This window comes from Jaculus jaculus, chromosome X, assembly GCF_020740685.1.
Source record: "Jaculus jaculus isolate mJacJac1 chromosome X, mJacJac1.mat.Y.cur, whole genome shotgun sequence".
Classification (NCBI taxonomy): Eukaryota; Metazoa; Chordata; class Mammalia; order Rodentia; family Dipodidae; genus Jaculus; species Jaculus jaculus.
Window position 1 is genome coordinate 132,234,513 of NC_059125.1, and position 16,635 is coordinate 132,251,147.

The following is a 16,635-nucleotide window of genomic DNA, read 5'->3' on the forward strand; positions in this document are numbered from 1 at the left end:
AAAACATATGCAGGGGTGGTGCATGTATTTGAAATTATATACAGTGGCAAGACATCTGGGTGTGCCCATGCTTATGCTAACTCTCCTATACATAAATAAATAAATAAATAACTAGTTAAACAATTCAACAAACAAATAAAGGCACTTGCTTGAAGAATTATTTTTTATTTTTTCTCAATTTTTATTAATATTTTCCATGATTATAAAAAATATCCCATGGTAATACCCTCCCCCCACTAGGTCACACTTCAAAGTTTTCACACCTCCCAATAGTGGGATGTTGTTGTTTGAGTCAGTGGTTAAGACATGGGCCTTTGGGGGATATTCCAAATTCAAACTATGGCACTATTATAATTAAAAAAATGGATAAGTTCTAGGTACTCTTTGGCATTCTTTTTCTTTTTCTTTTTCACTTACTTGTACTTTTTAGCTAGAGCCTTGCTTTCTGCTTTCTGTTGGACAAGCATGTTATCTATAGCTTCATTTATCTCTAACATTTTTTCCATGTATTGTTCTAGAAAGAAAGTAATAAAATTAAGTTAGTTGCTTAAATGGTAGAACTTGTGAAATTTATTTACACATGGTTAGTTCTACTGTTCTTTTTTTCTGAGACAGGGTCCCACTCTCCATTATTCTCTATCACTTTCCCAATAGTAACAGCCTATATGCCAAGGTTTTTTAATTAATGTCATTCAAAGGAGATGCCCCAAGGTATATAGATAAGAACACTGTAACATGAAAGAGTAGGTTAGCTTAAATTCTAATTCTGCTGCCCTACTAATTAGGATCAGCTTTCTTGTTTTTTCTGGATTTTTTTAACTAAAATGATAAACTTTGCAATTTCCATAAATCAAAAAAGTTGCCCAGTATAATGTGGGCTATTGATACACTTCCCTTTTTTATTTGTTAGCTATGTACATACTCAGTGTGTAAACAGCCATGTTGGTACCATCCTCCTCCCTGCTATCCCCTCTCTGAAGGGACACTCCTCATTAGGGATTGTGGGTCATGCATCGTGGGGGTAGCCATCAGTTATTGGGAATAGGCAATGTATCTGTGCATAACTTCTTTTCCCAAGCATATCAACTTCAGAAAGAAATGCATTCCTATCAAATCTAGAGTAGGCCATATGAGAAGATGAAAATACAGGGCTGCAGTCTGAAGAGGTAAGGAGTGCATGGCACCAAAATATTACTTTCATAACAGGTTATATACTATTATTCCTTGTCCCAACTCCTATTACCCTGGAGGTCCTCCTCAGTGGGGTTATGGTAATCACTGTGAGTTTAATATATATCCCTAGTAAAAGTGTAATGGATGTGTAATAAAATGTGCTCAGGCAAAAAAAAAAATATTACTTTCATTATTTCTAGGACAAAAAGTATGATCTCTGGAAAATAATGCTCACTTATATCTTCTGGATGACTCCAGATTTTGCTACAACCATGAAAGTTTAACCATAAACCTAAAAACATTAAGTCTAATAAAAAAAAATAAAGTTCATCTTTTTCCTTGAAGCATCTAAGTTTTCTTCAATCAAAATTTTTTTTTTTTTTTTTCTTTTTCGAGGTAGGGTCTCACTCTGGCCCAGGCTGACCTGGAATTCACTATGTTGTCTCAGGGTGGCCTTGAACTCATGGCAATCCTCCTACCTCTGCCTCCCGAGTGCTGGGATTAAAAGCGTGTGCCACCATGCCCAGCTTTCAATCAAAATTTTAATCATGGTTCTTAATGTCATTTCATTATCATGATACAATGAATCTATAGGAGCATCTTTGTTAACTATTATTATGCAACTATTTTTTTTTTATCACTGATGGTCATTGGTAATTCCTGGATCAACAGAGAAGATCATGTAAAACATCCATGCTTTTAGATACTATAAACTTTGAGATAAACATGTACCTTAAGAAGAAAAGGCAACAATGTCCTTTGCTGTCTGAAAAATTATACTTGAGAATGAGTACATACTTACTGGCATCTTCAGGGCTTCTTATTTCAAAGCCTAATAAGCATTCTTGTTTTTCTTCAATATCTTGTAGAAAGGTATTAGTGGTCTGACACTAGCAGATGAAAAATATTGGAAACTTCATTATAAGAGGACTGATGATATGCTACTGACAAACACAACATACCACTAACAATGCTAATTTCTCTTCATGTTCAAAATGTACTTATGTTTTATGTAACCTTACTTAAATTAATTTTGTGTATTTGAAATAAATAAATATATTTTGATTTATACAGTATATCTCCTGGAGATCAGAATGTGAAGGTAGTAACCATAAAAGTGATCACAATTTCTCACTGACTTTTGTTAAAATTGTTAGGATGGTGGAAATAAATTGGCACATAATATTTAGTGATTATATATGCTATTGGTTCTTTTTTTTGTTTTTTTGAGGTAGAGCCTACTCTAGCTCAGGCTGACCTGGAATTCACCATGTAGTCTCAGGGTAGCCTCAAACTCATGGCGATCCTCCTACATCTGCCTCCCTAGTGCTAGGATTAAAGGTGTGTACCACCAAGCTGGTTCACAACTGGTTCTCTTTTATGATTATCATTGCATACTACTAAAATCCCCTACATAAACCTAGAAACATGAAACACTACTCTCTTAAAAGCTTACAAAGGGATTTTAATTGTATTTCATATGCAGTCAATGCTAATATTTCTGCCTGATATGCCTTCAATTTACCCTGACAAGTTCTCTTTCTTTCAAGAGAGAATTATGAAGCAGGCTCCAGACCAGACCATGTTGGTGTGAATTCTGGCTCCACCTCTCCTAGTTGGATGACTCATCCTCTCTGCTCTGGAACTGAGCAATACATGTGAAATGTTAGGACAGTGACAGAACAAATTGAGAGCTCAATAAATATTGGTATTATTGATGTGTGAATCCACTTCATATAAAAACTTTGTCTAATATAATCCATACTGATATCATTTTCTGAGTTAGAATTTCAGAGCCACAGAATGCCTTATACACAGTATTTTCTCATCAAGAAACTAAGGTGTTAGAGGTAAGAACATGTTTTTTTTCCTATTTATGTATGCTTTCCAAGATCCTGGGTACATGAATATCATGTCATTTATGCCATCATAAATTATTTTATTTATTTATTTATTTATTTATTTATTTATTTATTTTGGTTTTTCGAGGTAGGATCTCACTCTGGTACAGGCTGAGCTGGAATTCACTATGGAGTCTCAGGGTGGCCTTGAACTCACAGTGATCCTCCTACCTCTGCCTCCCAAATGCTGGGATCAAAGGCATGTGCCACCATACCCAGCCATAAGTTCTTTATATATATTCATTTTCCAGGCCCTTAAAGCCTTCTGAAGTACACTGCTCAAAAATTTTTACTTTGGTGCTTACAAGAGATATGGAAAATGTCACAATAAAATTAACTAATTATTAGATAAAGCAATCATAATGCTATTTATTTAATGAATCAAAGTGAAACTGTAAAATATTAGTATGCAAACCCCCCAAATTCCAAGGTTCACATCTTTATACAGTGGATGACTTATTATTATGAAAGCAAATTGAAAGTCTGAAGTTGTACCCAGGTTAAGCCTCTACTTACAGTCTAATATAAAGAAAATAGCCTTTGGTGTCAACTTTCCTGTTTTCCTTATATTGTAGAAATATTCAGTCTTAGCCACAATGATCCAAGGCTTAACTAGAGGAATATTTCATGAAAAATATCACCTTGCTTAAGTCTGTGTTTAATTATCTTGATGGTTTTGTCAAACAAGAATAAATTCATAAACATGTAGTTTATTGAACAGCTGTGAGATTAGCTTTATAAATGTCTTTGTAAATCTCTCTCTCTATATGATGTGTTTTACAGCAAGCTCTCTCATTTTAAACCATGTGGGATGGAAGACAACTATATCAGGTAACTTTCCTGTACCCCATATTGCTTTGAGTCTTTTCTATGAACTAGATGTCCTAGACAGTTTGGGGAGTTGAAGACACACTATGACAGTATCAGTGTCTGTGGGACAAAAGGGAGCCCAATAACTCAAGTTACTGTAAACCCTACTTTTGTATTCAATGAAGATGACTGAAGTTAACTATACAACATATCCTCTTGGCTCATTCAGATCAATTATGCTATCTTATTTTGTTATGAAAGAAATAATTTTCAACTTGTGTGCCCTTGAAATGTAAAGAGTGCAGTCAATAGTCCATAGCTGGCTGGTAGAAGTAATGACATTTTCTACACTGAAGAATGAAAGGATTTCACATTCACTTACCTCAGATAGGCTTTTGTTTCTTTTCGTGTAGTTTGAAATGGAAGGGTGAATGATAGTTTTGTCACCCTCACAAGTACACCATTGACATCTTTTTGGCTGGGCAGCAGAAATTTTTGCTTTAAAATAAAGTTAGAAAAATAAGAGTTTTCAAAAGCATACATACATTCTATAGACAAGGATAGGGAGGATAAATTAAGACTACAATCATGTATTAATGTTCGATAGCATGTCATTATTGTTAGCTGACTACAGGTAACATTTTTTGGGTGGTGTTCAAGGTAGGATTTTTCTCTGGCCCAAGCTGGCCTGGAACTCACTTAGTAGTCTCAGGTTGGCCTAAAATTCACAGCAATCCTCCTACCTTGTGCTGGGATTAATGTCGTGCACCATCATACCTGGCCAGATAACAGTTTTGAGCCCTTATCACATGCTGAATGGCTTTCTGTGAGTCATGTAAATATGACTTTTTTGAACCCTTTGAGACAGACATTTTATTTATTTATTTTTTTAAATTTTTTTTATTATTATTTATTTATTTGAGAGTGACAGACAGAGAAAGAGGCAGAGAGAGAGAGAGAGAATGGGTGCGCCAGGGCCTCCAGCCACTGCAGACGAATTCCAGATGCGTGCGCCCCCTTGTGCATCTGGCTAACGTGGGTCCTGGGGAATCGAGCCTCGAACCGGGGTCCTTAGGCTTCACAGGCAAGCGCTTAACTGCTAAACCATCTCTCCAGCCCAAGGCAGACATTTTATAATACTCATTTTATAGAAGTGAATCTTCAGAGAAGATCAGGATAGCAAACACTGTCATGGGGTATTGAGCTATCTGACTCCAAGTTTGTCTCTTATCCACTATGATCATGACTCAGTGCTCTGTAGGGTTCTCTCAAACCCTTTCCCATCATGGATTCCCTTTACCATACTACCATTTGCCCTATAGCTCTCACTCCTCTGGGTACCTGACTAAGGAAGTCTATTCACAGAAAAAATAAATTGACATGGGAGTAGATAAAGAACCTTATGACAGAGTCTTAATTACTTAAAATGCAAAGTTTCCCTAATATGCTAAGCCAGTCAGGTGACCTGAACATTCAGGTATGGCTGTTAAGAAAGGGAGAAACAAAAATCACAGAGACCCTATCTGTATAGACTTATTATATAGTCACAAATGAAAGCAGAAAATGAGTAGAAGTCTTGACTTTGATCTCCATGATTAATAAAATAGGACACAATGATATCATTGGTTTTGACCACCATGTCCTCCCTAGAAAAGTCAACAGTTAGTGAGAAGTGTGGCAGGATAGGAAGATATATTCTTCCTGCATATATACCCCATTTCCAGTTTCCTCTGTGAGTCAAGGCTCAAGCATGAAGGAGAAAGAAATAAATCCTCTCAACTCTTAACAAAATGCAAACAGTTGCTAAAATTGGTTCATAAAATTTTGGCTAGCTATACATTCACCTGAAATAATCTTTTCACCATTATATGTATTATGCCTACAAGTATATTTGCTTAACAAGTCAATACTCAAGGATTAGAATATTAGATTCTTAAAAAGTAGGCAGGAGCATAACCAATCCATGAATCATTACAAATTTTAAAGAAATGTAATATTCAGTGAAAAGACTTCAACATGATGCTATCCTTTCCTAGTCTCTCTACAAGTAAACTAATCTGCCTGGGTTCAGTTATGCTTCTATCTCAAACCATAAAGGTAGGGGGAGTAATGTTTGATTAAGGATTAATGTTTGATTAATGTATGTTTCACCTCAGTAACTCCAATCCAGTACCATCATGTGGGTTGTGGATATAGCTCAGTGGCAGAAGCTCAACTAACACACACAAAGACCCTGGTAGCTTGACCTTCAGATACTATAACATCAGAAGAAGAAAGGGAGGGAGAAAACCCAGCCAGAGTAAATGATCTACAAATTAAGTCAAGTTTGAATATATTTATTTCAAAAAAATATTTTTGAGAGTTTTAAAAGCATAGGAAACATCTAGCCCAAGCTATGAAACAGTTTTACATTACATATGTGAAAATTTTATTTTACTAACCAGAGATCTACACCTGTATAAAATAGTAAGTGAGCTGGGCATGGTGGTGCACACCTTTAGTCCCAGCTCTTGGGAGACAGAAGTAGAAAGATCTTCACAAGTTGGAGGCCAGTCTGGGACTACAGAGTGAGATGCAGGTCAGACTTGGTTAGAATGAGACTCTACCTTAAATAAAACCTTAAAGAACATGAATGAAATTGATGTACATACCAGGAACTATAGAATTGCTCTCATCTTCAATATCAGTCTCCACAGCACCATAAGATTTTAGCAACTCTCTCATTCTGTCATCATCTGCTTCATCCCAGGCAGTGTTCTGTTTGTGATCTTTTTGATTAGGGTTTGCTCCATATTTTAGTAGTATCTCTACTGCCTACAAGGTAATTTTTCAAAGTTACCTCTACATGTATATGCTTTCATTTCAAGATACCACCAAGTAAGATATAGGAGTTATCAAATGTTTCCACAATATGTTCAAGAAAAAAACTGTATGCATACTTGTGTATGTGTATGTTCATGTGTATGCACATGTGTTCACATGCATGCATGTGCATGCAGTGGCCAGAGGTCTATGATGGATGCGTTCCTCAATCACTCACCACTTTCCTTTGGGAAACAGGGTCTCTTATTGAACCTAGAACTTATTTATTTGCCATAAATCCCACATATCCTCCTGTCTCCACCTCTCCAGTGCTGGGATCACAGGTGCACGTCAACATGCTAGGCTTTTACATGAGTGCCAAGTACTTTACCAACTGAACCATCTCCCCAGTTACACAATAAAAATAGTTTATGATTACCATACAGGATAGCTCAGGTCTATATGATTTGTAGACTCTGCCATTTGTACTCAAACATGGAATCATAGATGTGAAAATATCTACCCTACCTCACTAACAAAGTGCCTGTCCTTAATCAAAATTCTGAGGATGGGGTAAAGGAGAAGGTAAGAGTTGCTTCAGGACAATGTTACCAATTGTATTATAAAGTTCTATTAGATATAAGATATTTAGTCCTATAATTCAGGTAAATTTACCTCACAACTTGATATTTAGTCTAATTTAGACAGATATATGTGTCCTAACCACCTCTTACAGTCACAAGATGTCAAAGATTTAGAAATAATCAACTCCAATCTCATCATTTTATAGAAATGAAAACTGAAGCCAAAGAGGTTATGACTTTTTTAGAAGAAAAAAACATTTCTAATATAAATAACGTTCCTTAAATAACACAAAGTAACTTTATACTTGGCCAAAGTTAAGAATGCCAAGTGATTAAATTATGATATAAGTCACGTAGTAAAACACATCTGGGAATTCCATTTGCACAAGGAATGTAAGTGACTCAAAGTTTTAGGGATCTTCTCATTAGGAAAAGATGGCCAGAATTCTGTTAAAATGGAGACACACTATGTTCCAAGAGATTGCATCTTTCTGTCCACAGATGGAGAGGGAATGAAGATATATATATATATATATATATATATATATATATATATATATATATATATATATATATATATATATATATTTGGTTTTTCGAGGTAGGGTCTTACTCCAGCCTAGGCTGATGTGGAGTCCACTATGGAGTCTCAGGGTGGCCTCAAACTCACGGCAATCCTCCTACCTCTGCCTCCCGAGTGCTGGGATTAAAGGCGTGCGCCACCACACCCGGCTGGAATGAAGATATTTAAGAGCTACTGATCCAGCAGAAATAATTAAGGATAACTATTTTTAAGTTTCCTAAAACAATATTTTATTTATTTATTTGAGACAGAGATGGAGGGAGAAAGAGAGAAGAGTCAGACAGAGAGATAATGGATGTGTGTGCCAGGTCCTCCAGCCACTGAAAACAAGCTCCAGTGCATGCACCACCTTGTACATCTGGCTTAAGTGTATACTGGGTAATGGAACCTGGGTCCTTAGGCTTCACAGGCAAGCATATTAACCGCTAAGCCATTTCTCCAGTCCCAAGGATAACTCTTATTTGCTCTATAGGCATAATAATAATAATGTAATGTAGTGTAAAGAACAACATGTTGATTCATAGGCAAGAATGCAAAATTTTTGCCACTTCTTAGTTGATCAGATACCTATCAACTATGATTCTAATTTTTTTGATCACCTACTAAGATGAAACGTAAGTATTTATAAAGAATTGAGTCTTCTGGGCATGGTGGCATATGCCTTTAATCCCAGAACTCGGAGTAGAGGTAGGAGGATTGCTGTGAATTCAAGGCCACCCTGAGACTACAGAGTGAATTCCAAGTCAGCCTGGGCTACACTGAAACCCTATCTCTCTAAAAAACAAAAAAACAAAACAAAAAACAAACAAAAAAACCTAACTGCACAACAACAAAACCCAGAATCATATCTTCTAAATGGAGGCTTCCTAACCACATTTCAGTTCCCAGGGTAATATTAGAAATGTGCCTGAGGAAATAAACAACCCTTCCCACTTCAGCCATGGTCCACCAACGCATGGTGTATCCATACTAAGTATGTCCATAATCAAAAAGAATTAAAGACTCTAGCATATAATAGTCTCTTAATAAAACCAAATCTCAAGCCAGTCATAGTGGCTCACACTTGTCATACCAGCACGTAAAACACTGAGGCAGGAGAACTGCTGTGAGTTTGTGGGGATACTGGATTACAGAGTAAAATCTCAAAGAATCACAACAAAACAAAAGAATCAAAAGAATCACCCTCTCTGAGATTTATAATGCACATCTGTAACCCAGCACTAGAAAGGCTGAAGCAGGACAATGAACTCGTGGTGAGACTGGGCTACATAACAAGATTCTGTCTCAACAAGCAAATAAAAACTCTATTCTTTAATATCTCATTTTTCCTCTTAAGAGTTGCAAAGACTCTGTGGTAATGGAAGACAATAGAGAGTAAACAGTCCATAAAACAATTTCCTACAACTTGATTAACCTGTGCAGTGGTTTGATTCAGATGTCCCCCACAAACTTAGGTGTTCTGAATGCTAGATTCCTAGCTGATGGAGATTGGGAATTAACATCTCTTGGGGGGAGTGTATTGTTGAAGATGGGCTTATGGGTGTTATAGCCAGTTTCCCCTTGCCAGTGTTTGGCACACTCTCCTGTTGCTATGGTCTACCCTATGTTGGCCAGGGTGTGATGTCTACCCTTTTCTCATACCATTGTTTTCCCCTTGCATTCATGGGGCTTCTCCTCTAGCCTATAAGACAAAATAAACCTTTTTTACCAACCAGCTGCTTTTAGTTGGGTTATTTCTGCCAGCAATGCGAACCAGACTGCAACAACCTGCCACATGTATACCTTAGAAGTTAGTATGAATTTCAATTAGAACCTAAACAGATATAGTCTTCAACTTATGATGGATTATACATCCCCATAAACCCACAGTAAGTTGAAAGCAGCAAAGCCAAAAAATGTAAGTGGAGTATGTCACAGGCCTATAATCCAGTAGGCAGGAGGTAAAAGCAGGAATACTACGATTTTGAGCCCAGCCTGGACTACACAGTCAGACCTTGCCTCAAAAAGCAAGCATGTCTATGTGTTACATGTATTGTCACTAATATTAAGGTCTTTTGTAGCAATAATTTTATAAAAAAATGAAAGATACTAGGTTTATTAGAATGTTTTCTTCTGATCTACATAAATTATATGATAGGTAATTTATTAAGATACACATTGATTGGTATTCTAATCCAAAACATGCAATATATACCTACATTTTCAATTATAGCAGGCTTTGTAACATTCATTAATAAGAAATCACTTCATTTCTCACTATAAGCTATCTTCATTGACTTCATTCACTTTGTCAAGATAAGCAGTACGAACCCAAACTGAGTTCACTGTACCTTTAAATGACTGCTTGCAACAGCCTCGTGTAAGGGCAAAATTCCATCTACATTTTCAGAATTTACATTTGCACCAGCTTTTAATAACTCTACAATTATACCATTATATCCTCCATTAGCTGCCTCATGAAGTGGGGTGCAACCTAAGAAAGGAAAAAGAAAAAGTCAAGCAGTTCTTTCCCCATCAACATTCATGTCTCATCTTTAAGTACTAAAGACCTTTTTTATTAGTGGAATTAAATTCTCTGTTGTTACAGATATACATTTTCTAAGTAATGATCAAGAAAAAAATGTCAAAGTGTGTAGCTTTAAAATGAACAACAGGATTCCCTTTGCTTCTTAACCTTCATGGTCGGAGCACTGGTGGAGAAACCTGAGAGGAGGAGGGAGTCCGCACAGTTGAACTCTTCCTGCCAAGATGTCTATTGGTGTGCCAGTTAAAGTCCTGCATGAGGCTGAGCGCCACATAGTGATGTGTGAGACTGACACCGGTGAAGTGTATCGGGGAAGCTCACTGAAGTGGAGGACAACATGAACTGCCAGTTGTCCAACATCAGTCACCTACAGAGACGGCCGAGTGGCACAGCTGGAGCAAGTGAACATCTGTGGTAGCAAGATCCGCTTTCTCATTTTACCTGCCATGTTGAAAAGGCGCCCATGTTAAAGAGCATGAAAAATAAAAAACCAAGGCTTGGGGGCTGGCCATGGAAAAGCTGTGGCCCCCAGAGGAAGTGGACATGGAACGGGGTGTGGAAATACCTTCCAGAAATGGAGCTAATTTTCCCTCTTCCTTTTAGATGATCTTAGTTTGTAGGGGTGGGTGGGTAACTGTGTGTGTCCTAAATTTTCTTTTGCCATTTCTCAAAGAAACTGTTAATCTAAATCTATCTTATTTTTTTTAAATTAAAAAAAAAATGAACATCAGGTTTTATTTTGGCGGGGAAAAAAGAACATTTGAGTCCTTCAAGTTTGGCAAAGAGCCAAAACAGAAGACTCACAGAATGTAAGACAGAGTGAAACTAGAATACACTCTAATCATTTCAGTTTGTTTCAACACAGATATTAAAATATTTGACTTTCATATGCATGTATTTGCATGATATTGCATTGTCAAATTTATTTTTAAATGCCATCTGACTCAACCTTTGCATTTCCCTCTTGACTTCTTTACACAAGATTCTTTTGGCGTAAATGAAGTGTTACAATATCAAATTTTAATACAGAGGTTTGCTTAACAACAATTAGGGAACAGAAAAAAGGGTTAAAATGTTAAAGGATTCAGGAAAGAAAGAAGAGATGGGAAAGGGGGACATTTTTCATTCCAAAGTTAGGGAGTAGAATTAAAGCTCCAAAGGAAAAGGTTCAACTCCCTTTATTGTCCATGAAGTACATGCCCATGGAATGTTCTCAAACAGATGTAAGACCCATTTCAAAGGAAAAAGTTATGATAATAGTCGTTAATCATACTATTCGACTAAATAAAATGTGGTATAAAACCATACTCCCAAGTTAGTTAATCATCAGCTAGGATAAAAATTAGTGGCCAGGGAAGTAAACATATATTTGAATGAATTCAATTCACAAAAAACAATTAAAAATACACAAACCTGCATTATCTTTTAGGTTCACATCTGCTCCACATTCTATAAGAATTTTTACTAGGGACAGATTTCCTCTTCTGGAAGCCAAAAAAAGCTGGGTTTGTCCACTAGCATTCCTCTTATTAATACCATCTGTATTCTGTTCTGTAAGTATGTCAAGCAAAACAGAGATTACTTTATTTTGTCAAATTCTGATTCCCATAAAGGTTCTTGGAAATACAGAAGAATTTCTTGAAAATATTATAAGAAAGATGCAGTACATAAAACAAATGCAACATTGCTGCCTTTGTTTTAAGTCCTAATTTCAGTTGAAGTTGTAGAGTACCAGAGAATATTAATTTGCATTCATTCTAGCAAGTGGTCAACCATGCAGTTGATTACAGCAAATTTGATTAACTTCTCCCTATACTCATTTCACTTTCAGTAGTCCTTTAACACTGGGGTACATTTTTTCTTAAAAAAAAAACAGAATTCTGATATTAGGAAAGCCCTATTTCATACTGGGTGTTGTGGTGTGTGCCTACAATCTCAAGTACTCTGGAGGCTGAAGCAAGTACGTTCTTGAGTTTTAAGACTGCCTGGGCTACATAGTGAGACACTGTCTCTAAAAAAAAAAAAAAAAAAAAAAAAAACTAAACAAAAATTTTTCTATAGCTATTCTGTTTCTCATTAGGCATGTCCCAAACTATGAGTTTTAGGTTTATCTATTTTTAATTTTTTTTTTAATTTATCTATTTGAGAGAGACAGACACAGAGAGAAAGGCAGAGACAGACAGAGAGAGAGAGAGAGAGAGAGAGAGAGAGAGAGAGAGAGAGAGAATGGGCATGCCAGGGCCTCCAGCCACTGCAAACAAACTCCAGACACGTGCGCCCCCTTGTGCATCTGGCTAATGTGGGTCCTGGGGAATAGAGCCTCGAACCGGGATCCTTAGGCTACACAGGCAAGTGCTTAACCGCTAAGCCATTTCTCCAGCCCACCAGCAAGCTTTTATAAACAAACTAACTAGGTGAAGAACCACTGCATTAAGCCATGAAACCTTATTTGCCTTATTTCACTATGTCAGCAATGTAACTTTGGTGGAAGCAATAGAAGAGGACTATTTTCTATAAAAGAGAGTCTTGGTGTTATCTGAACCATAATGAAGACTAAAATTATCACCGATATTTTAAGACATGCAGACCAAAACAAAGCATACTCTTTGTTACAGAGATTAGCATCCAAAACTTTGCAATGGAAGAGTTCTCACAAAAGGACAGGCAGAAACAATTTACCGTTTAAGTATAAAATATTTAAGATGATTGACCTGCAAACTACAAATCTTAACAGCTATATCTTTCCTAATTATTCTTATTGTTGATGGTAGAAAACCTACTGTCTTGCTGCTGCTAAGCTTGTAGCACAGAAAGTTTCTAGTTAGTGTTACTGTCATCATAAATCTCTGTAGTATTTAACTGAAAAGTTAAAATTAAAAACTGGAGGAAATTTGACAGTCACAAAATCATACCCAAATCCCTTCCCTCCTTTTCCCTTACCCTTTACTTCTTACTTCCCTTCCCTTCTTTTTCTCAGAAATATGATAAGAACATATCTGAAGACTATTGGATTCTCAAGTGGTGGGGCATTAACTACAAATATAGCTGAAAAAAATCTCATAATTAAATGATTATGACACTTCATAAAAATATAACTAAAGATTTAGCAATTCTTTGAGGTGGAGGGAAGAAATAGGTTTATACAAAACATTTTCCTAAGCAAGTTTACAACCTTTGGTCCTTTTTAAGACATTGTCTTAGGGCTGGAGAAATAGTTCAGTCAGGAAAATGCACAAAAATATGAGAACAGTGTTGAATTGCTGGATCCCACAATTTAAAAACCAGGTGTCAATGATGCATGCTTAAAGCTATAGCCCTGGAGAGACAGAGACAGAGAACCCTGAGGCAAACTGGCCAGCCTGTCTGTCTACTGTACTTGATAAGCTCCTGGATAATACAAGATTGTATCTTCAAAAAAAATAGAGGAGGGCTGGAGAGATGGCTTAGCGGTTAAGCGCTTGCCTGTGAAGCCTAAGGACCCCGGTTCGAGGCTCGGTTCCCCAGGTCCCACGTTAGCCAGATGCACAAGGGGGCGCACGCGTCTGGAGTTCGTTTGCAGTGGCTGGAAGCCCTGGCGCGCCCATTCTCTCTCTCTTCCTCTATCTGTCTTTCTCTCTGTGTCTGTCGCTCTCAAATAAATAAATAAATAAACAAAAATTAAAAAAAAAATAGAGGAATGATACCCAAGATTTTTTTTTGGTTATCACAAGCATACATGCCCTTGAATGCACAGACATATAATATACATATAGCAAAGAGTATAGGCAGGAAACAAGGAGGGAAGAGCAGAAGGGGTCTAGGAAAGTGATGGAGGGTGGTGTTGGTCTGAAATTCTGACCTTTCTTGTCCTCATGGACTTCAGAAGGCACATGAATTCCTGAATCCAACTTTTCTTTTTTCTCCTCACAGTTTTTTATAGTGGTTTCATCTTCATTGACACTACTACTTAATTCTCCAACTGAAAAGCAAACATTTTTTAATATTAAAATTGTTGTTCTCTTTACTGGCCACATAGCAAGAAATAAAATTCACATATATTAAGAACTTATCTTTCAAGCTGACCAATTAATACAACAGAAACCTTGAACATGTATTTATATAATGAAGAATGTTCGCTAATTGTAATCCTAATGGAAATACAATGAATAATGAAAATCAGTGGAGTGGCCAATTTTCTGCTATGAAATGATATTGTATTTCCTGTTGCTAAGTAGGTGCTATAAAACAAAGAAAATGAAAATATAATGACATAAAGTTCATTACTTCTTAACATCCATGTGGAACACATTCTTGATCATAGCAATTTCATGTCCAAAGTAAACTAGTACCCAGTTACTAGGCATAGTTGCTTCCTAAATCGTGACAGGTTGATGGTTTCCTTTTTTGCTAATTTTAGCATAGGTTAAATGCAATTCCAATGTAAATTTCTTCAGGAAAAAGTAACTGAATAGGAACCAAATACAAACTGAGCAAAAGTTCTAATACCTGATTTGAAAGAAGTCTCTTTATCTTCTTTATGGTTAAGTTGTGAGATGTTGGTCAATCCTCTGTCCATAACATCAATGGAGAGGAAATCATGTTCAGGAAGGTCTTGTCTCATCTTTCCAACTATGGTTATTCCTATTTCTTGAGAATGGACAGCTGCGGGGAAAGGGTTATTTGAAGAACTTGGATTTTGGTCTATCACAGCCTCATTCCTTTTAGAGCCTTGTTCGCTTTCCACATTTGTTGCATCTGTTTGATTCACTGAAGGAGTTAGTCCTCTGGGGTCATCATCATGATGAGTTTTGACCACCTCCACTTGACTTGTCAACTTTGCAATTTCATACGCTGAAGGCATTGTGATACAAGGCATAGAAGTTTGCTCAGGATGGCCATGTGAGTGATTAAAATGAGTTCCATGTAAGCACTGTTCATGATTTTTAGCATGTTGCTCAGAAATGACTACACTGTCTGAATCATAATTATTAACATTTTCCTGTTGTGAAAGTGAGGTCAAGCTACTTGCATTTATCTCATTTTTCTGTGAAAGAATGTCTTTGGAAGGTAAAGTTTCTTGAGAGTTCAATTCTGCTATATTTGTTATATTCTCTTGGTCATCACAGTGGTTTTCACCCTCAGGTGAAGCTACCTCTGTTGCAGCTGTCACAGTCTTCCTAGAGGCACTGCAGGCCACATCATCACTGTCAACATATTCCTTTATAAATGATAGGAAAGAATTTTGGAGGGAATTAACCTTCTTACTTTGTTTATTGGAGATAGTATTTTCATGGGACTTAGAAAGGCTACTACACTGTTCTTTGTGAGTAGGAGGTTGGTGATCTGTAGTAACAAGTGGTAACAGGGTTTCTTTATGCAAAGAAAACCCAGATGAAGAAACATCTCCAGTTTGACCAATGGATTCCAATTCCAATGATTGTACTTCTTGACTCTCTGGTATATCTAGAGTGTGGGTATGCAACTCTTTGGAAATTGAGCAAGTCTCATTATAGTTATCAAAACCATTTTTTAACTTTGGCAGAGTTGGGGTGGAAATTTCAAATGAGTCCTCTAGAAAGTCATCAAGGCTTTGGAGAGTGTACTGCTGATTTCTCACTGACTTGTCCATTTTACTGGAAGAAGAAATAGCTGTTTGTCTTAAATCATAATCTTCATCATATACTTGAGAGTCTTGAGACTTTTTGTGTTTCTTCATGTTCCTTTTTCCTTTAGTTTTAGACACATCTGTTTTTCTATTTCTGGAATGGTGTAGATAGCCCTTTCTGTGTCCTGTAGAGCATGTTTGGTTAACATTTGATTCTTTAATCCTGGACTTGCCAAATTCTGTGGTGCTGGGATTTTCTTGGTAATATCCACAACCATAATTTTCATTCATAAGTACACCTTTGTTTCCTTCATTGATGTTTTCATATTCTGGCTTCTGACTGCTGGAATTTTCATCACAAACAAAACCTGTGCAATCATTAGAATTGAATCTTGGTTTCTACAAAAACAAAATATGTGGTCAGCTTTAATTTTCAGTTTAGTCAATAGTACCTAAAAAATTTTGTAAATGAAGCTTTATCAGAATGTTTGAGAAACATTTCCCTGTCCCAACAACCAGTCAAAACCAGAATTATGAATGTTTATTTCTGATACTGGGAGTACTATAGGTAGGCCAATGGAAGAAGGGATATTGAAAAAAAAACACAAATACACTGAGAAATTATTCCATAACAAAAGATGACCGTGGGCAGCTAAGAGTACACTAAGAAAATT

At 36.6% G+C, this 16,635-nt stretch overlaps 1 protein-coding gene across 1 annotated transcript in view; it reads right to left on the reverse strand.

Annotated features, from left to right (window-relative positions):
* Positions 1–16,635, reverse strand: part of LOC101605591 (ankyrin repeat domain-containing protein 31-like) — a 163,070-nt gene that overhangs the window by 27,952 nt on the left and 118,483 nt on the right. The window contains exons 18-23 of the mRNA XM_045139950.1: positions 11,791–11,916; positions 10,184–10,326; positions 6,536–6,698; positions 4,267–4,382; positions 1,976–2,063; positions 418–514 (exon numbers count right to left, since the gene is read on the reverse strand). Coding sequence (XP_044995885.1) covers positions 418–514; positions 1,976–2,063; positions 4,267–4,382; positions 6,536–6,698; positions 10,184–10,326; positions 11,791–11,916 — 733 coding nt within the window. The remainder of the gene's footprint in view (positions 1–417; positions 515–1,975; positions 2,064–4,266; positions 4,383–6,535; positions 6,699–10,183; positions 10,327–11,790; positions 11,917–16,635) is intronic.